The 20,677-nt window shown below is 43.7% G+C and overlaps 2 protein-coding genes across 3 annotated transcripts in view; both read left to right on the forward strand.

Moving 5' to 3' along the window:
- Positions 1–13,916, forward strand: part of cdk16 (cyclin dependent kinase 16) — a 70,942-nt gene extending 57,026 nt beyond the window's left edge. For both annotated transcript variants that reach the window (XM_063208728.1, XM_063208729.1), the window contains one exon: positions 10,319–13,916. In XM_063208728.1, the coding sequence (XP_063064798.1) occupies positions 10,319–10,356 (38 nt within the window). In that variant the 3' untranslated portion in view covers positions 10,357–13,916. The remainder of the gene's footprint in view (positions 1–10,318) is intronic.
- Positions 13,917–17,564: 3,648 nt separating this feature from the next.
- On the forward strand, positions 17,565–20,235 carry tsr2 (TSR2 ribosome maturation factor). The gene is made up of 5 exons (XM_063207600.1): positions 17,565–17,666; positions 18,050–18,140; positions 18,263–18,354; positions 18,876–19,043; positions 19,312–20,235. Exons 1-5 carry the CDS (start codon positions 17,586–17,588, stop codon positions 19,441–19,443), a joined length of 564 nt encoding a protein of 187 aa, XP_063063670.1. The 5' UTR covers positions 17,565–17,585; the 3' UTR covers positions 19,444–20,235.
- The last annotated feature ends 442 nt before the right edge of the window (positions 20,236–20,677 follow it).

A 20,677-nucleotide genomic window follows, 5' to 3' on the forward strand; every position in this document is an offset into this window, starting at 1 on the left:
TCAAATACCAGTGGCTTCATTGAATAGCTGAACTACTTGTCTTCAGTACCTATTGACTAACAGCTGCTTCAGAGCTGAATGAATCTAATCTGCTGCAGTCTTTTTCACTTTCTGAACCCAGGATACGATGCCGCTGATAGTCATGTCGTAGTCTACACCCATAGTCAGGTTGATCTGTTGATCTAAATAAAATCCTTCGTGGATTTTTATGAGCTCACTTCACTGAATTTTTAATGACTGTCATTAAATCTTAGTTGCACTCATGTGTGTTTATTTACTAGCTGAGCTAGTGTTGCAGTTGACCTGATCTGCTTTTTGGAAGCACTGGCTTTTTATGTCTGTCGAATCTCTGCTCTCGCATTCAACAGCACTGCACTCTACAGCGCCTTTTCCCCAATCAGGGGCCCATAAACGCTTGCTAAATTATAAATTATAAAAAATTATATTTTACTGAGAGGGCTGTTATAGCAGCCAGGGGTTCTTCACGCTCGCCTGGTTCTTCAGTAAATGTGTCTTATGTGTAAAATGTTGTAATTATAGTGATGGAATGAGGGGAGTGCTGCTGGGGAGGGGAGGGGAGGGTGGGGAGTTATGACATGGTACTCAGAATAGCGCATTAATCTCCTCTCCTGCATCGCATCTCATCTCATCTCATCTCCTCTTGCTCTCCTCTCCTCTCACACCCTCGCTGGCTCTCCAGCTCCCTCCCTCTCTGTCTGTCTGTCTCTCTCTCTGGCTCCCATCTCCCTCCCTCCCTCTCATTCCATCTCTCTCTCTCTCTCTCTCTCTCGCTCTCCCTCCCTCTTCTTCTCCCACTCCCCTCTTGCTCCTCCTCTCTCTTATTCTCTCTCTCTCTCTCTGCATCTCCCTCACTCACTCTCACTCTTGCTCTCCATCTCCCTCCCTCTCTCCCTCCCTCTCTCTCACCCCCCTCTTGCTCTCTCTCTCTCTCTCTCTCTCTCTCTCTCTCTCTCTCTCTCTCTCTCTCTCTCTCTCTCTCTCTCTCTCTCTCTCTCTTCCACTCCTTTCTTGCTCCTCCTCTCTCTTATTCTCTCTCTCTGCCTCTCCCTCACTCACTCTACCTCTTGCTCTTCCCCTGTACTCCCTCTCGCTCCCTTTCGCTCAGTATCTCCCTCCTCGCTATCTTATTCTCTAACTCTCTCTCTCTCTCTCTCTCTCTCTCTCTCTCTCTCTCTCTCTCTGCCTCTCTCTCTCTTTCTCTGTGTGTGTCTCTCTCCGTGTCTCTCTCTCTCTCCTTCCTTCTGTACCTCCCACCATTCCCTTCCCTCTGCTGCTGCTTCTCTGCCATTGCAGTCCCCTGAGAGGCTGTGCGGTGAAATGAGTGGTTGCGCTCGGTGTCATTAATTAACTGGAGAGCGTCACCATGAATTTTTAACGAGGCATGGCCACCGAGCATCTACCCCTCGCCCCCCCATACGTTTCTTTCTCCCTCCCTCCCTGACCCTCCCTCTCTCTCATCGTCTCTGATCAACAGTTTTTACGTCTGGGCTCGGCCCGGCCCAGCCCGATCTCCCTATTGCCTTACCTCGCATCGCATTTCACCCCCCCTCTCCTTCCTCTCGGAGTCTTGCCTCCCTCCTGCTCTTTCTTTCTCTGCACATGTTGGCTGCGTCTCTCTTCTTCGTTTCATTTCATCTGTGTCTGTGAACAGCGTACCTTGGTATGTGCGGGGCTCTGTGTTCAGTTCACTACCCACCTCGTCATTACGCCATCCTCTTCCTCACTTGGTGTCAAAAAAGGAGATTAACTGACTTTTCAGCTCTTTTAGTTACTTTTATGTACATTACTATTTCTTTGTAAGTTTCAAGGGCCTTTGTGCAGTGCTGCATATTAACTCAAGTCATTGTATCAGAATAGAACACAGACCTAGTTTTCAGACTGTGAAATTCAAATTTTTTTTAGCGGTCAGGCTAATTGTTTTCTGCTGCTGTTTTGTGTGAATGAACGGATGCTTTTTGTCGTGTTCTAGGAGTGCGCCATAACTTCCTGCACGTCACTATGTTTCAGAACTCTTACAGAGATGCATAAGGTTCCGCCTCTCTCTAGGTATATAACGCGTCACTCCCTCTGCTCGCTTGTCTGAGCATGGAGGCGACCCAACGACCCCTGTCCGTGCGTCCGTCCGTCTGTCTCCCCTCTCTCCTACTCTGCTGACCCTGATGTCCTCTCCCTCCCCTCCATTCCCCTGCCCAAACCCTCCCTCCCTTACTAGTATGTCATGACGACTCCTCAGTACAGCTTACTTTTATTCGGGCCTTAAAAGTAACAAGGCCTGACCATTTTGGCCCCCCCTGTTGGGTACTGTCAGGTTTGGCCAAAGATCTTTGGCTCTACCCCTCAGAAGTCATGGATTTAACCCTCTATACTCCCCTGGACCCCCAACCGACCACCCCTGCCTCTTGGAGAACATACTATGCATTTACAAGTGGGGAATACACAGTTGGCAGTTCCGCACTTATGAATAATGTTGATGTGCATTATGTAAATCTAGTATACCACCCGCCAGCACTGTGCCCATGGTTCAAGGTGGCCATAAGCGTTCCTCCTCTGATGGTGTTGCCGTGTTGTCAGATGCTATCCATTTTGTGCGTGTGTGTGTGTGTGTGTGTGCATGTGCGTAAGTGTACTGTATTCTGTATGTGCGTGGTGCCATCAGTTTAGAAGCATGTTTGTGGTTTTGTTTATTTATTTATCTGCAGTTTTCGCAAAACAAGTGAGGCGTGAATGGGAGTCCTCAGGAGAGTTAGCGGTGCGCTAGGCTGCGTTGGGCAGCGGTAACATGTGGCGGCTCCTACACGCTAATGAGCATGCAGCATTGCTCTAGCTCAGGGGTGGGGAACCTCTGTCTCGAGAACCGTGTGCGGCCCTTGAGGACGTTTTATCCGGCCCCCGATATGATTTGAATGTTACGCAGCTTCACATGAAATATGACGTATTTTGTAAGGGAATATTAGAAATTACATTTGCAATACAATGAAGTTATATTCAGGGGTCCTAGAGAAGGTGGGGTCTGTTTTAAGGGTAGCTGCCGTCAATATAGGCCTAAAGTGCATGGGGGAAATCCTGGTTTGTGTTCATAATACGGCCCTCGGAGGGCTTTTACGGCCCTCTGATGCATTTGAAGTGGCCCCTCGAATGAAAAAGGTTCCCCACCCCTGCTCTAGCTTGTGTGCTAGCCACCACAGTGTTTGCATACGCCCACAGACGGAGTTTATGTTACACACACTCTATATCTCCATCTCTGCTTATCTCCACTTCTCCACCTTATCTCCTTCTCCCCCGCCCCCCCCTCTCTCTCTCACTCCCTCTTTCACAACCCCTTCCCTTCCTCCCATATACAGTATATCTTCGCCTGTGCCTGTCTTTCACTCAAAAATACACACACACACACACACACATACACTAGCTCCATGTCCCAGTGGGGGTGCGTGTGAGACTGAGTGTCGCTTTTAAAATTAAACTGCTGCTTATCTTTTCTAAGTCTTGCCCCCGTCGACCAAAGCTGATGACTGAAGGGTATTAGAGTCCACGGCTGCGCTGGGGTTGGGGTGGGGTCGGGGGGGCCTGGATTGAGCAGCATCCGCCTCTGTATCACATTAAAAGCTTGAGGAGGCTTGAGGACAGACACTTTGTGTTGTTAATAGTCTAATTCCCTCTCTGCCCCATAGCAGTGACCAACATCAAAAGGAACCGTTGAAAGACGCCGTTTTGGCCTCACTATACTGTGCGAGCGATTCGGCAGTGTGTGTTGTATGGCGTTTACAAAGTTGTTTACATTTTTTAGCCCTGAGAAATGTAAACCCATGCAGTTGGAAAGCTTGAAACGGATGAAAGCCAATACTCTGACGTTAGATTGTGTGAGGTGGACTTATCCATATGGTGTTCTGTACTTGCTTGATTATCATAGACTTGCAATCGCGATTCGATTTGAAGCAACGCTGCCGAAGGTGTTGCGTCACTAGGAGGGCGCAGCCTGGCTAGTTCTGTACTGTACTGTCCTTCAAATGCTGAAACTATACACATGATGGAAATTGACTTTAGAACAACTATTGTCTTGTGACTTGTGTAATAATTTATCTTTCTATTCAGAAATATCATCACTCTTATCCCTGAAAGTGCAACTTGGCAGCCTATGCAATGCATCTTGCCTTTGTAGGTTACAGCAGATATACACATAGAGTCAGAAGTCTGTGTGCATGTTGGCAAGACGGCAATGCAATAATGCACATAATCGCTCATTGTTTTGGTTGCCAGTAGATGTTGCTCGGAAACGTTCTGCGCATTTCTTGCTGGCCCTTTCTGACGTCTTTGCTGCCCTTTTTGTATTGTGCATAATTGTAGAGTTTGCTAAGAAAAAGGTCCTCGAAAGCCACGAGTGAGCATGTGCTGTGGATGCTCCCTTGAGATACACACACACACACCATTTACCAGTGTGCATACCTTATTTCTCTCTCTCTCTCTCTCTCTCTCTCTCTGTCTGTCTCTCTCTGTCTCTCTGTCTCTCTCTCTCTCTCTCTCTCTCTCTCTCTCTCTCTCTCTCTCTCTCTCTCTCTCTCTCCTCTGCTACCTTACCCCCGTATCTGATGTGCTGCTGATGCTGTTAAAGATATGAAGTCAAACGCCCACCGCTGAGCTGACCCCTGCTGACCCCCATCTGTGGCCCACACAGCAGATCGATGGCACTGCAATAAAGGCTAGGCAGTACAGAGCGCTATGGAGGGCTGCTGGCAGCTTTTGCTGGGCCCAGGACTAATTCATCTAGAAGAGGCCCACCCCACCCCCTAATCCAATACTTACCATCAGGGCTCTAAATGAACACCAGCCTACCAGCAAAATGCTGGTGAAATTTCAGTTTGGCTGGTAGATAAGACCAACTTACCGGCCACGTTGACCCATTAGTGATTGTGTGTTTGGTTGGTAAGATTAGCATCTACTAGCCAGTTTGGAAGTAGAGCCCTGCATACAATGAATTGAGGACCTAATTTCGGGCCCTCTATCTCCTTGGGCCTGAGACAACTGACCCATTTGTCCCCGCCTGTTAGTGTGGGCCTGCCGTGCTGCAGTATGGAGTATTGGCCTCCACAGGGGCTCTAATGGCCCTCTGCGGGTGGGGGGCCGCCACCGCATCCACATCCACATCCGTGCCCGCAAGTCAAGAGCACGCGCAGCACATGCGATTAGGGAGCCATTATGTAGTCGATAAGGCTTAGGGAGAAGGCATATGCATCACATGAAAGTTGTGTTTTTTATTGTTATGGCTTATACTGCAAATGGCCAGCAGCAAATGTGTCTCAAAAGACCTGGAAAATCATATGCATCACGAGAAGGTCTTTTGTGTGCCTCGTGTGTTTTTTATTCGAACTGTTACCACTGGGGATGCAAGTGGCCAGCAAAAGTAGTCAAGTCGGAAACGTGTGTCAGAAGATGAAGGAAATGATATGGATGAAATGCATGAAATGCAATCATTTTTTTCAGTTTCGTCAATTTCACACAGCAATGAATATAAATCAGACAAATTATGGGGTTCGTTTTCGCAGGCTGGTCAAATCTGTGTTCACATAAGGAGAACAATCACCACTGTGAAACGCTTTATAGTTTGTGCAGAATATCATGAATGTTATGGTTGACGTAACTGCTAAACATTTTTGCAGAAATGGAGAGGTTTATGCGAGAGGCATCCAAAAACATTGCCTGAAAACTGTGTTTCATTGGATGTTTCATTCTGCAGTCTTTCAATGATGTCTGACTGCCTACAAGTCAGCTCACACCCGTGATCTGTTTTGATTAGCTGTTAGCTTATGGCCTGTACGACAGGTGAAGTAACGCGCATAAACTGGAGACAGTGTGTTACATCAAACAAACAAGACAAGAAAGGAAATGCATTGCCTATAAACAGGGCTAGCTGTCGTTTGAAAGTGATGGATATTGTAATTGTGTCCGTGTGCGTGTTTGTGGTGCATAGCAGCCTTTATGATGATGGAGTGCGAGCTGAGGCAGGTGGAGAGTGAAGCAAGTGATGTGTTTGAAAGAACAAGAAGGTGAGCTAAGAGGTTAACTGCCTTTTAAGATGCCCTGTACTTGCTTGCAATATGGTATGAAAATGTTTCATTGTATGGAATATACTTACGGCTTTCTTCCTGAAGGAAGTCCATAATATTAGAGCCCATATTGTTGTGATATTATACAGTATGACTCTCCTTCTGTGCCTGGAGGTCATCTCACACCAGTGATCTGATTAGCTTGTATTTTGCAAATCACACAGTTATTGGATATTGCCACCAGGAAACCTCTTGCGAGCCAATCAACTCTCAGTTAGGACCTTTGTTCAAAATCGTTTTTAGCCATCTGAGTGAAGGCCTGTGGGAAAGGTCAATATGTCTTCAAGCTCCAAAAAGAAGGACAGTTGCCTTCCACTAAACTATTTTGCTGTTAACACCTATGCGAATATTTTTTAAAGGCAGATATTTTTGATCAGTTTACATAAACACAGCATGTGGATGAATTAAAAATCACCATTGTGACATTGTGTATCCCCTAAAAGCGATATTTTTAAGACTGGAGTTTTAAAAGGAGATTTCTAAAACCCTGTTTACGTGTATAGGAGAGGCATGTAAACAGCTTCTGAGCTGAGCTTCTAAAGGAAAATCTTCATAGACAGAGGAAAGGTCAAGTAGCAGAAACTGGAGATAGTGTAGAGTGTGCAACAGCTAGCAAGCAGAGAAGGAAAAGAGATCCACTGCCTGTGAGCAGGCCTAGTTGTCTTGTCTTTTTTTGAAGGTGGTGGACATTTTAATTATGGCCATGTGTGTGTTTTATGGTGTCTAGTGGCCTTTTTGTTGATGGAGGGCATCAAATCTAGGGCATCTCATAAGCTGTCCTGTGCCTGCCACTTGAAAGGGCTCAACAGCAAAGTGCAAGTATCATTGTATTTTTGTCCTTTGTTGTGTAGACTCAAAGTAAAGGAGGATATAGAAGGGATATTTTTTCTTTAGGGTTCCTGCACTGGGCACGCATAAAAAAATAATATATATCCCTCAAATTGTATTCAGTATGGAAATTGTCCAACAGCGGATTATTAGGACAACAGCCTGAAAAATCTGGTAAGAGTAAGGGGGCGTTGCAGTCTTGACTTCCTCGCAGTTCAGTGTATACAGAATGTGTGTCCAAGTTACCTCCGCCACCGTGGAGAATGTAATGAGGGTCTTGACTTGCAGTGAACTTACAGACCCCTGTTTCATAGTACAACACTGTGTCTATGTACAGTACATGTACAGTATATGCAGGTTACCTAAACTGTTATGAACACTAGCTATGTACAGTATATCCATGTTACCTGGTCCACCATGAATGTAAACGTCTCTCTCTCTCTCTCTCGCTCTCTCTCTCTCTCTCTCTCTCTCTCTCTCTCTCTCTCTCTCTCTCTCTCTCTCTCTCTCTCTCTCTCTCTCTCTCTCTCTCTCTCTCTCTCTCTCTCTCTCTCTCTCTCTCTCTCTCTCCCCCTCTCCCTCTCCCTCTCTCTCATGCGGTGACGCCACTATAGCGCTAATGCTTAGAAACAAGACCAAACAAACACAAACACGACGCAGGAACGCGGGCCATATGTCGCCCCTGACTGTGCTGCTCTAAGCCCTCCTCTCTCCGTGGCCCTTGCGGTTTCCACGGGAGGGTTGCCAGGTCTGCGTGACTGAACCCCCACCCGCAGGCGGGAGGTTGCACTGAGGCCAAGAGACCAGCAGTGAAACCCAAGGCTACCCAGCGCTGGAGATCTGGCACACAGCTCTGAGAAGGTCCTAGGTTCGAATTCGGTCGGGGGAAGTCGGAGAAACCAAATCGTGCGACAAATTGTAAAAGTGGTGTGGTTTACAGCACAGTAGATGTTACTATTCGAGAGGGAGAGGAGTGTGTCTGAACTCTTTGAAATCAGTAGAAAATATGTTTGAATATTTACTGTATACAAGCATACCAGTATATGTAATATTTGAAAATGCTCTCTTTCGCAAGCATCTCCTCTATGCAGCCTTACTGTCAGCCTCGATGTTCTTAGTGTGTGTGCGTGCGTGCGTCCATGCGTGCGTGTGTCTGTTCACACTGTAATGGAGTGCCGTGTTGCAGTGAGTCACTAGGTAACAGAGATCTCATCTCATCTAAACCACTCAACCCCCTCCTATTATCTTGCAACACACACACACACACACACACACACACACACACACACACACACACACACACACACACACACACACACACACACACACACACACACACACACACACACACACACACACACACACACACACACACACACACACACACACACACCCTAGATACACCTACATTGGCACACACATTCGCGTTTTCCTTGCTGACTCAGCCTCTCTTGAATCACACTGTGAGAGAGATGTGAGAGATGAGATAAGCACTTTACCCGGGCTGCACATCATGCCTGCGCTGTGCTGTACCAACCCTCCTCCATGACACCAACATGCCTCCTTATTCTTACTGCACTCCTTCAAATTGGGTGACAGGCACCGCACTAACTATGTATCCATTCCTGTAGTGTCGGGCTATGCTATGCAGCCTACACTTCACAACATGAAAATGCAATGCATTTGTTAAAATGTAGCCGCTCCTTAGGCTACATGTATGTGGATATTTTTCACTGTGGGTATTTTTGTTCTGTTTATACATAAACACGACAGGGATAAAATGGATAAAAAACTTATGGTGGGTGTGTTTTAGCCCTCTAAAAGGGATATTTTATTAATCCGGAGTTTTGATGTGAGGTTTCTAAAACTCCATTTACATAAGGTCATAAGAGGCCAAAACTGAAGCTTTTTTTTAAACCCTTCTGGTCTGAGTTAACATGAGGACATTTATTCATAATGGACACAGAGCCTGTCAACACTACATTGGATCTTCCTTGTAGACATTAGGAACACATTTAAATCCCCCTACTCTCACTGCCTGAGATGATTCATAATTAAGGACACATCCCATTCTGTGAAGACAAACATTTGGAAACCAACCAGTGTATTAGGCCTCTCAGAATAAGTAATTTTGTGTGTATTTTTCCAGCATTAGATCCTAAAACTGCTGGTATGTAAGATGCAGAAAAGCATTCCCCTATAACAAAGTTATACATGAACGTACATTATATGTAACATGCATGAGGGCGCCTTTGTAGTGCAGCATCTATATGACTAGACCAGTGTTTCCCAACCTTTTTTGTCTTACGTACCCCCTAAGCATCTTAGTTGTGCCACGAGTACCCCCTAATTTATGTTCTATATCGCTTTCTCTGTCCTAATATGACTTCTCCATTAATTTGTTATAATAATAAACATTTTCCAAGTACCCCCTGCAGTGTGCTTGCGTACCCCTAGTGGTACACGTACCCCTGGTTGGGAAACACTGGACTAGACACCATGTGGTACTGTGCCCCCTTGTGGCTGGTTAGTGTAGTGAGTGAGTGGTCAGTGTAGGGCAGAGGTTTACAGTAGTGGGCCTGGTGGTGACGCACACAACACCCTGGTTCCGGAATGTTCTGGCCCGGGTGACTGAAGCGTGAGCCGCTGTGGCCATCTGCGATCCCGGCCTCTTCAAAGGGCACAATCTGCTAGTCATCACCTCTCTCTCTCTCTCTCTCTCTCTCTCTCTCTCTCTCTCTCTCTCTCGCGCTCTCTCTCTCTCGCTCTCTCTCCCTCCTTCTTTTTTGTCACTTTGTCTTCTTCTTCCTTCTTGTTATGCTTCCTCCTATCCTTATCTTTTTTACTGTGGTCTTTGTCTCTTTCACTCACTCTGTCGCTATAATATTCTCTCCTTCACTGACTTTAGCATTCTCTGTGTCTCTCTCTCACTCTGAGCTCATCTCTACACGCGTCTCCCACGCTTACACACGCAGCACAGGGTTTAGTGTTCCATCTCTGTATGCTTGATGTATCTCCCTCCTTACTCTTTCTCTCTTGTGATGGTGGTGTTGTGGTGGTACTCCCAATTCTCCCCTGGTGTTCTCTCTCGCTCTCCTTCCCCATAATGTGATGTGCTGAATGTGAATGCTGATGACCTGTTATGCAGACATGACAGCCATGATGATAATAATCATGATGATTCTGTTTTGCTGATGTTTGGCGTATATGATGGTGTTCACTGATGTGGAAGATGAGTCACATGGAAACGGGTTTGCAATGCTAATTTTGGGTTTCTCCTCCTTTCCTCCATCCCTTCACCTCTCTCTCTCTCTGTCTCTCTGTCTCTCTCTCTCTCTCTCTCTCTCTCTCTCTCTCTCTCTCTCTCTCAGTAAACAGCATATCTCGGCGACAGAGCCTGCTCTTCTGAGGGAAGGGAGTCCGGAGAGACGGAATGCTACAGTGCGACAACAGGAACGGGTTGAGACATTTCCGCGTGTGATGAAGGGATTCTAATTTAACTTTGTACCTTTTTTTGTTTGTTTGTGTTTTGTTCATTGTTTTTCTTTTGTTCAAGAAGTTTTTTGACTGTAATTATCTGGTCCTGTGGCATTTTAGCGTGGACGGGGTCACTAGATGTTTACATTGAAAATGCTGACATTTTGATTTTGATTTCTTTTTTTTATGATATATAATATGCACTTCTCCTAATCAAGGTTTACCACTCCAGTCATGCTGTCATTTTTTGTTTTTTTGTCCAATTGTTTGGACAAATTCCTTGGACGAGGGGAAAAAAGTTTTCTAACTCCCTTTTGAAAGGTTACAATACGTCACACAAATTCTGTCCTCTCAATAAAATCCTTAGAGGCCAACAACAAACGAGCAAAAATAGTTGGCTCGACTAACTGAAAGAACAAATCAACAAAAGTATTTAGCAATATCTCTGACAATAGACTATGTGTTGTCGCTGTTATCAGTAATTGCTATAATGATGAAGGAACAATAATCATTGTTGGCTTGTCATGTTGGAGGTCTCATCAGTCACAGATGCTGTTGAATGTCATGTCTGTAAAGTTAAAGATGAGTACTCTACAAAAAGAGAAGAAGAAGGTGGGGGACACCTCTCTGTTAGTCTTCCACTGTTGCTTTTGCTAGTTTGATACTCCCTCGTTCACCCTCACTCACCCCGAGCCACCCATCCATCCATCTATTCCCCATCTCACACTGACACTGAGTGCACCAGAGACTTGTATGGCACCACCTGACCACCATTTTGGAATGGCTTTTTGCTCTTTTCTGTCTCATCTTCAGTTTACCATTTTGTATCTTTTTTTGTAATTGAAAAAAGCAAAACCTCAACTGAGTTCTGTTGGTTAAGATTTTACAGCATGTAAGTGTCATTATTTTCAACATGTCTCGGATCATCATATCACACTCTGACATAAGGTTTACCTCTGTCATACGGTTTGTATTGTTTTGTTTTGTTTTGGCATGTAAAATGCCATCTTTCTGTATATGGTCACACACCCCCCGCTACGGTCATACCAAAGACTTGCCCACAGTCCATAGGAAGCTGCTGTCATGTCTGCCTGAGCTTCCAGCATGGACTTGGCTACGGCCAGAACAATGTTCTGTCCTGCATCAGGAGTCAGATTCTCCAGCAGGGCAGGGGGATCATTGCAGACTATTCAGCCGATCAGGAATAATATAATAATAATAATTAAAAAAAAAACATTCCTGAAATGGCCTGTCTGTGCTCATGGGTAGTGTGACCTGGTGGAGTGTTTTGCATTGGTGGCAGGGGGTTGGAGGGCTGGTGCACTCTCTCAGGATAGCCATCTAAACATCTGAATTTGTTATGCCCATAGTCAGCAGAATAGCACTGTGTTCGGTGTGACTGACCATATGTGCCCCCCTTACAAGAATTAGCCATCACAGAAAAGAATAAAAAAGAAAACCAAAGTCGAGACGCTTCAATACTGTTGCCCCTCTTTTCAGCCCTTGATATCAGCACTCAATACTGCTCTCCCAGAAGCCCCGTAGGTGGCCGCTCAATAGGGATAGATACTGTGTTTGTTTGTAAACATCCCCTGTGTATGTACAAGGCCGGTTTTTATACAGGTTTGTCATTTTTCATTGAGTTTAAACGTCCTAGCGTTGAGTGGAGCCCCCTCAGTAAGTGTTTAGTTTGGTGTGAGATGTGTGGCCCCCATCTGATGTGATTCATTGGCTTTGTATGTGTGTGGCGTTCATATGTGTGTGTGTGTGGGTATGAGGATGAGAATATGTTTGTTTGCTCCAGTGAAGGGAATGAGAAAGTGCATGGCGGTATTGTGTTGTGAAAGACTGTGGTACGTTGTAAATAGCCTTAGAATGTTTTCTTTTCATTTCTTTCGCAGAACAGAGTACTGTGCAATGAGAGGAACCTCTTATCCAATGTGTAATTTTGAAAAAATAAGGATATCATTTTTGTTATACTTATATCAATAATAATTTTGTGTTCTTTTTTTTCTTTTTTTTTAAAGAGGAAAAAATACAAACGGATACTTCTTTAGGAATCCTGATTGGGGTGTAGATACTTGGAATTTTGTGTTCTTTTCTTTGTTTCTTTTTCTTTTCTTTTTTCTTTTGATAGACTTTCCTCCTCTTCCAGTGGTGAAAATGGCTGTACTTGTTATGTACAGTAAGCTTTCACAAAGAGTTCTGCATTGGAATGCATCATCATGGAAGGGCTGCTGTTCTAGCCAATAGGAGAGAGGGAGACAAACTACCCCTCCCCTCCCATCCCACCCCACCCCACCCCCTATCGTCCTGTCCTGTCCCCCAACCGTACTGTAAGGCAATAACTGTTGAACTACGCAATAACCAATAACAATAACCAGACATCTGTACCAGAAACGTACACACAGATCTTCTCCAGTCAACTTAACAGTTTTCATACACTTCAATAAAACAACTGGACTCCCATATGACTACAGCAGACAGTATACACAGACCAAGTGAATGCAGCCAGCGACACAAAAAAACTCATAGCTTCTTAGCCTTTTTAATACACATATTGAGTAGTCCGGTTTACATTTGATTTAGAAAGGTGTAGATGTTTTGTAAGAAAATAACTGAAAGCAAATGACATACTGTACTGAGCCAATACTAAGTAAATCCTTGAAGTTTTCAATATGGATACATTGGTTTTTTTTTCTTATGTGGTAAGAGAAGGGGGGGCAGTCTGTTTGTATAAAACATAGTATTATTTGAGGTTCATCCATTTTGGTAATCAAAAAAAGGAATCTGAAAGTGACATGTGAGCTAGAGATTACTTTTTTTGTTCAGTTGCCTCTTGTTTTCAAGCTGCATTATTGAGCTCTGTGATATCCCAATGGCAGTGTGTGTGTGTGTGCGTGTGTACGTTGTGTCTCTCTGTGTGTGTGTGTGTGAGAGAGAGGGACAGGAAGCGATTAGGCAAGAAGGGAGGTATGCACGGATCAATTGTGTACATTTTCAAACTCTGTACATATGTATAGTTTCAAAAATGGTACACACATTGCAGAGCAAAGCAATATCAGACAAACAAGCACATTTCACTTTGGACTGTGTCACAGGCTGACGGCCCACAAGTCAGTCATCCAGGTTTCTTTCCCTGCCATACGCATGGGGACACACATGCAACCCGAAAACTGATCCCCCCTGTCTTTCTTCACTGAAAGCTGCTTCATTATTGAAAGAAAGCAAGCGCCACCTCCGTTACTTCACTCTGCAATACATATTCACCAAAGCCAGATTTAATTTTGTGTGTATGTGTGTGTGTGTGTCCGAGCGAGAACACTGATGTGGATCATTATGTTTGCCTGTGATGGCTGTCAAATGAGAAAACACAGGCTTCCCGACAGTACTCATGACTTGACTGTTGTACTAACTTGGCTGCACTGGGTCCCACAGAACAGACTATCCAGATTATCACCTCCATGACAATAAAAAACACCCTTTCTTTCACCTTCTCAGTTGGAAATGCTTTGTTTTGTATGATTGGCATGATGGGGTGGGGGAGTGAATGTGAAATCAATTTTCAGGCAATACAATCGTTGGCCAAAAAACTCCCACTGCTTGTGTTTTCTCTCCTCAGTTTTGGACTGTGTGGTGTGTTTCACTTAGACCCGTTTTGGAGTTGAGGCCTACATACTGCACCAATGTAATTCTCACATGATGACACTGCAGGTGTTGGGATGTGCCACTGTGATGCATTAAAGACATTCTTTGGTGGAAGTCGGACTACCTACTCCTCTCCTTTTATGTTTCTCGAGGCCTCTTGTCTTGGTGTTGCCCCGCCTCGGTGGAGAAAAGTTTTCAAGCTGTCAGCTTGAGCAAAGCAACTTTTAGGGGGCTTTTCCCCATTCAACATCTCCATTGTAAATGAGGTAATGACCTTTGAATTGTGCTTTTGCGAGATAGTGGATAAAACCTTGATCATCAAGGATGTAGAGCCTTGCATCACAAGGCCACAAGCAACAGGAAAGAATGGGAGGAAGTAGTTTAATTTGCACCCCATAAGTTCATTATTTGGGAGGGTATAGACTTCATAATTACTTCAGGTGGGAATGGTCACTCAGACCTCTCTTTGGTTAAGTAAATGACTTGCAAAAGAAAAGATTGTTATCCATTCCAAGACACTGATTAAAAGTAGGCCTATTTCTGATAAGATATTATTTGTAAAATATTTTCCCCAAGCACTAGAATATTGTGATTAAAAAAATACATACAGCTCCAGGCCACTTTATTAGAATAGCATGAAAAAGTTGATTTATTTCCATAATTCCATCAATAATGTTAAAGTGTCATGGATTGTAGATGCATGGCCCAGTTGTTTAACTATTCCAATCATTCAAGTTTTTCTTTTTACATAATTTGGCCTTCCAGCTCAAAAAACCCATGAATTGGGGAATTTGCATTATTAGAATATTGTAATAAAATCACAATTTTCTTCATCAAAATTCGTTTCACATCAGTGCACATCAAATCAGTTGAAATGTGGTACTTTCTACATTGTTCAATACTTGGTTAGGACTCTCTCTGTCTTAATAACGGCCATGATGCGTTTAACATTGAAGTCAAAGGCAGAAATAGTGCATGGGAGTAATGGAAGGCCAGATATCCTTGATGCTTTGCCGTCAGCTGTTCTTGTTTGTTGACCTGGTGTCCCACACTTCACTCTTCAATATACCCGTAGATACCCATGCTACGTTTTGGTGTTAACTCACCAGTTTAATTCTAACTCACCAGAAATAAAACCCCATTCATTTTCAATGGGGTGTCATTTCTGGTGATTTAGAATTAAACCGGTGAGTTAGCGACAAAACGTGGCATGGAAATCTACAGGGTATATTGAAGAGTGAAGTGTGGGACACCAGGTCAGCTATACAAAAACAGCTGACGGCAAAGCATCAAGGATATCTGGCCTTCCATTACTCCCATGCACTGTTTCTGCCATTGACTTCAATGTTAAACGCATCATGGCCGTTATTACTAATAATATTAAGACAGAGAGAGTCCTAACCAAGTATTGAACATTGCATGTTGTGTAGAAAGTACCAAAGTTCAACTGATTTGATGTGCACTGATGTGAAACAAATTTTGATGAAGAAAATTGTGATTTTATTACAATATTCTAATGATGCGAATTCCCCAATTCATGGGTTTTTTGAGCTGGAAGACCAAAATGTGTAAAAATAAACAATTTAATGATTGGAATAGTTAAAAAAACTGGGCCATGAATCTATAATCCATGACAGTTTAACATTATTGATGGAATTATGGAAATAAATCAACTTTTTCATGCTATTCTAATAAAGTGGCCTGGAGCTGTATAGTGACATTCCCAGACACTGAGAATCAGTCAGCATGAGGTCTATCATTCAAAAGAGGAAAGTGCCTTCACAAATTGACATTTTTTTGTTTTTAGTTTTGCAGCCTTACTTACTACAGCAGGGCAAAAAAGGCAATTAGCATTTAAAGTGAAGTTCAGGTTGAAATGAGGATTGAGCAGAACTATTGTGGGCATACACTATGATTTGGATATGGGAAAAACACAACAAATGGTGCAGTGTGTTTACCTTTTTGGAGTCTATCGTGAACTTTTCCACTGGATTTACACAAATACTATTCAAATATCATGCAAGAGAATTTCATATGATATGTTCAACATGTTGACACCCGTTGTGGGAAAATATTTATCAAACAAAAGAGTTAAATCTATGATGCTCACATTTTGATCACAGCCCTTATGAAAAACTGTTCTACTGCATTACAAAAGCTGCAGTTCTACTGTTCTATTACAATACTGTATTGTAATTATTCCGGTTTTAGGCAGTAAATTCAGCAATTTTTTACTAATTAATACACAAAATCACTGCATACTGCAAAATGACTGCAAAAAAGACTGCATTATACAGTGATATAGAAACAATATTACTGCAGTTTTTGACAGTGAATGCAGTGACTTGAGCATAGGATCACTGTAATCCTGCTGCAAAGTGCAGTAAGACTGCAGTTTGTTTTCATAAGGGACCACAGCAGCCATGCTTCTGCATCACACACTGCTGCAAATGCTCCTTTGTTGTTGTGTGTGCGTGCTGTGAGCTGCTTTTGTTTGTGGACTGCCATTGGCTTTTATTCAGTCAACACCAAAGTTATATCTGCAACCTTTTGCATGGTCTAATTCTTCCAGAGTATGTGCTAAAGCGTATACCTTGCTATGTGATCCTTAGCCAGTTTCTTCCAAATCACTGCAGAATAACTTAGCTGTTATGGAGATACGTACATACTTTTGATCCGAGTATGTAAGAGAACATCTTGAATATGTAATTGTTGTACATTCATGTTTATTCAGTGTATTCAAGAAGTATATATAGAGTTCAATAAAGATGTGTACATTTCTCAGTAAAGAGTTCTGTCGTCTCATCTGTCAACTGGTGAAATTACATAAGGCTGACTGACAATAGACTTTGAAGATTTTATACAAAGGAACTTGCAGATACTTACTGAGATTTAATTAGTCACAGTTCTTGCATTGTGGGGTAAAGTATTGGTCAGGGGCACTCCTGTCATAGATGAGGCCTATTGAAGAGCACCCCCACATACCTGTAGTTCCTACTGATGTGGGTACCTGCAACATTCAGATGCAATCCAAGATGACAAGAAAAAATCGGTAAGCATTAGGCCACAGCTGCTCCTCCACTTTTATTCGCTCAGAGTATTCTGGGGTTTAAGTATGATGATGTGCTCCAACACCACAGGCCTACAACACAATAATACAATGCAATACAATACAACACCATATGCCTACAACACAATAATACTATACAAAAAAATAATATATTCACTACAATTACATTTTTTCTCTTCCTGGGTACTCCAGCACCTCTAAAATACCCTAAACGTGCCCCTCTGATTATGTAAAAAATATGGAAAACATGCAGACACATGGATCAGCTTATGGCCAGACCAGGGTCCATAGTCAAAGGGCTATGGTCAAACTCATTTTACTGCCGCCCCCTGCTGGAGACCACCTGCAACAGGCTGTGCGATTGACTACATCGACCATCGATTTGTTGCCCTCGTTTTGAAGGCAGATCCGTTGATTGGTAATGTCTCTCAATTCGTTCCAAAATGGCAGCCCTCGTTGCATCTACACGTGAACTTTTCACAGAAGGAGTAAGGGCTGTTTTGGAAACCTGGCCTGTTCTTCAAGTAAGCCATGATCATGTAATGATTGGGAAATTATGTCGAAAGCATATATTTTAGTATTACTCTGCAGACTCCTGTTATTGTTGTGATTAACCTCTTGTCAGCTCAGGAGCTAATGGTTAGCCACCATGCTAGCCGAACCGCAATGAGCCTGAAGTAAATCAAATGACAGCGATTTATCAATGGTTGACTTACTTGTTTTGCCGTGTGTTGTGATGCGTTGTATTAGCCCAGTTAACGTTAGTCTCTAAGTGCGTGTGACTGCTATTCCTTGTGTATATTCTTGCATGATTTCCTTCAGAAACTACCTATTTGGGCGAAGGGGATTCATTGTGTAAAGTAACATACCGCGGATTAAAATGCTTTATGTTGTGTCTGTGCATCAGATCGCTGTTGACAATGGCTTTGGAGGGGCTTACAGCCAGCAGAAAGCGGACTGGATGGTGGATGCTGTGCAGAAGTATTTTCATGACAACAGTACGTCACACATGGGCATTTTCATGTTCCAGAGATGCGCACATCATGCTCCATACAGTATACTAGTTATTTTCTGCCATTTCATTCTGTCATATGAAGTGCATCGTTTGTTTGTTTTGCAGGCGACTTACAGGAGTATGAAGTGGAGGACTTCTTATCGGAGATAATGAATACTGAATTTGACACGATGGTCGATGACGGCAGCTTGCCTGAGGTGCGTATATACGCGCTTGATGTCATGCTCTGAATAAAAACAACACTTAATTAACTTCAATCGTATTGCGAGTGCCCTCCCAGCTTCTATATCAGATTCATTCAAATTACACAATTTATAAAACTGTAGTGTCTCAGTCTGGCATTGTACAACTTGTACACTGCAGACGAGGAGTGCATTCCAATATGCGACCTTCCGTCCTCCACATGGGCTTGTGGCCTCACGTTGATGCCCCGCCTCCATGGAGAAAATAACATTTCCCTGATGTCAGCCTAGACAAAACACTTTTTTGGGGACTATTCTTCATATACCGTCCTGTTTGAAAATGAGAAAATGACTTTACAATTGAGCTTTTGTGATATATTGAAATACGTATTACTTTCTGGTATGAGGCTACAAGCACAAGTGGAGGACGCAAGGTCTCATATTGGAACGCACCCTAGGTCACCTGTGCATGTGATGTGACCGCGAAATGTCCTTTGGTTTACACAGTATGCTCCCCCTCCCCTTCTGCTGAACAGGTCGCACTGCAGGTCTGTCAGATGTTCAAGCAATGTCAGCAAGGAAAATTGGATGAGGTCAAAGGTCAAATTAGCCAGCTGGCGAAGAAGAAGAGTGTGGGCAGAGCGAAGGCTGTGACGAGGAAAGGAGTGGAGGAGACGGACGAAAGTGAGGATGAGGATGCTGAGGTATGGTTTTATTTGATCATGAAGCTTCTTATGTTTCAATGGCAGGTACAATGTGCTGGTATCTCATTAGCTGTATGTTACATTAATCAATGTGAATTTGTTTTTTGCATACAAGATTTTGTGCTGTTTGTTAATGAAGTACTTTGTATTTGCATTATGTATTCATTGCTATTTAGAAAAACTGCTTAGCTGTAGATTTCCCTGTAGGTTTAATATCACATAATGGTCTTGACATGCTTACATTTTGAGTTGTATACGTCTTTTCAAGGCAATGGAGTGTGAGGGAGGTGATGCTGCCGGGACCCCCAGCCAGGCGCCTTCGCGACCAGCCGACCCACCCGCTGCACCTTCTGAGGAGGTGGAGGATGGCTGGACGGTGGTGGCACGTAAGAAGAAGTGATATGGAGGTTCCAGAGTCAGGCGGTGCCCTGAAGATGAGAACAGCTATGGGGAGTGTGTTTGAGAGAGAGAGAGAGAGAACGAAAGAGAGAGCGAGCGAGCGAACAAACGAAAGAGAGAAAAAAGTGTGTTTGTATGAGCTTGCAAGACAGTGAAAAGGAGTCTGTTTGGCTCAGGTGGTGCTCTTTTTCAGCTGCCAACTGTGTGTGTGTGTGTGTGTGTGTGTGTGTGTGTGTGTGTGTGTGTGTGTGTGTGTGTGTGTGTGTGTGTGTGTGTGTGTGTGTGTGTGCGTGCGTGCGTGCGCGCGCGTGTGTGTGGCCCCCTTCAACCCTAATGACTTCTGCCACTTGAACCACCTGCTGGGGTCACCAGAACCCTCTGTTGGGGTCACCAGAACCCTCTGAGTCTCCAGGCCAGTTGGACTCATTCACTCATACATACTCACAGTGGGACAGCCTCAGTGACCTAACATACTTGTTACTTACTGCTATGTAACTTGAGGAATAAGTCTAGCGGCTCATTAGTGGAACTGGGGAGGAGGCTGAGGCAGAAGAAGACACTTTCAAAATGAATACACACTTCTGAAACGGACTGTCTTCCCCTCATGGAATTGGATGTCGTTGTGGATGTCTGGTTTGACATGGCAGAGAGGCTAGAAGAATGAAGCGGCCATTTGCAGCCTAATACTGTGTGGATGAAATACCTGCTTATTTTGGGGGGTGTGGATTGGGAGATGTATCATGTATGAAATTTTTCCTTTTTATATTAAATTATTCAAGAGATTTGTTTTGAATTTGCAGAGCATTTTTTGTTGTTGTCCCATTACGTCCATTCATACACATGCATTTTCACCAGGTCACAGTGCAGTGTGGGAAAAAACCCACTACAACATTTCATATCAATAATAATAATAAACATACTAATGCTGCCGTTCATTTCTTGGGAATACCGAGATCCTGACCTTAAAAAAAGCATTGAATGCTTAGTGACGGAATGCCGGGTCGTGATTTTTTTGTGTTGATGTTGCTCTTGTGCGAAAGTACCAAAGACCGAGTTGCCCGAGTACATTATAATCACAATGCAGTTCAGAAGACACACAACAGCAAGTCCCTGAGTAATCCTACTGAATGTAGCCCTACTGTATGTTTGTAGCCATAAAATAACAGCGTGAAGAAGCTCTAGACAGAGTCATTGGTTCTGGCGCATTGTTCCAAGGTAGTGGGACAAGCACACGT

This window comes from Engraulis encrasicolus, chromosome 10 (genome assembly GCF_034702125.1).
Source record: "Engraulis encrasicolus isolate BLACKSEA-1 chromosome 10, IST_EnEncr_1.0, whole genome shotgun sequence".
Taxonomy (NCBI): domain Eukaryota; kingdom Metazoa; phylum Chordata; class Actinopteri; order Clupeiformes; family Engraulidae; genus Engraulis; species Engraulis encrasicolus.

Excerpts from the sequence above, each read along its gene's own strand:
- tsr2 (XM_063207600.1), top strand. The coding sequence starts at position 17,586 with ATGGCAGCCCTCGTTGCATCTACACGTGAACTTTTCACAGAAGGAGTA. Across the intron at positions 18,355-18,875 it reads ATGACGGCAGCTTGCCTGAG|GTCGCACTGCAGGTCTGTCA; the intron begins GTGCGTATATAC and ends TCTGCTGAACAG. Across the intron at positions 19,044-19,311 it reads GTGAGGATGAGGATGCTGAG|GCAATGGAGTGTGAGGGAGG; the intron begins GTATGGTTTTAT and ends CGTCTTTTCAAG.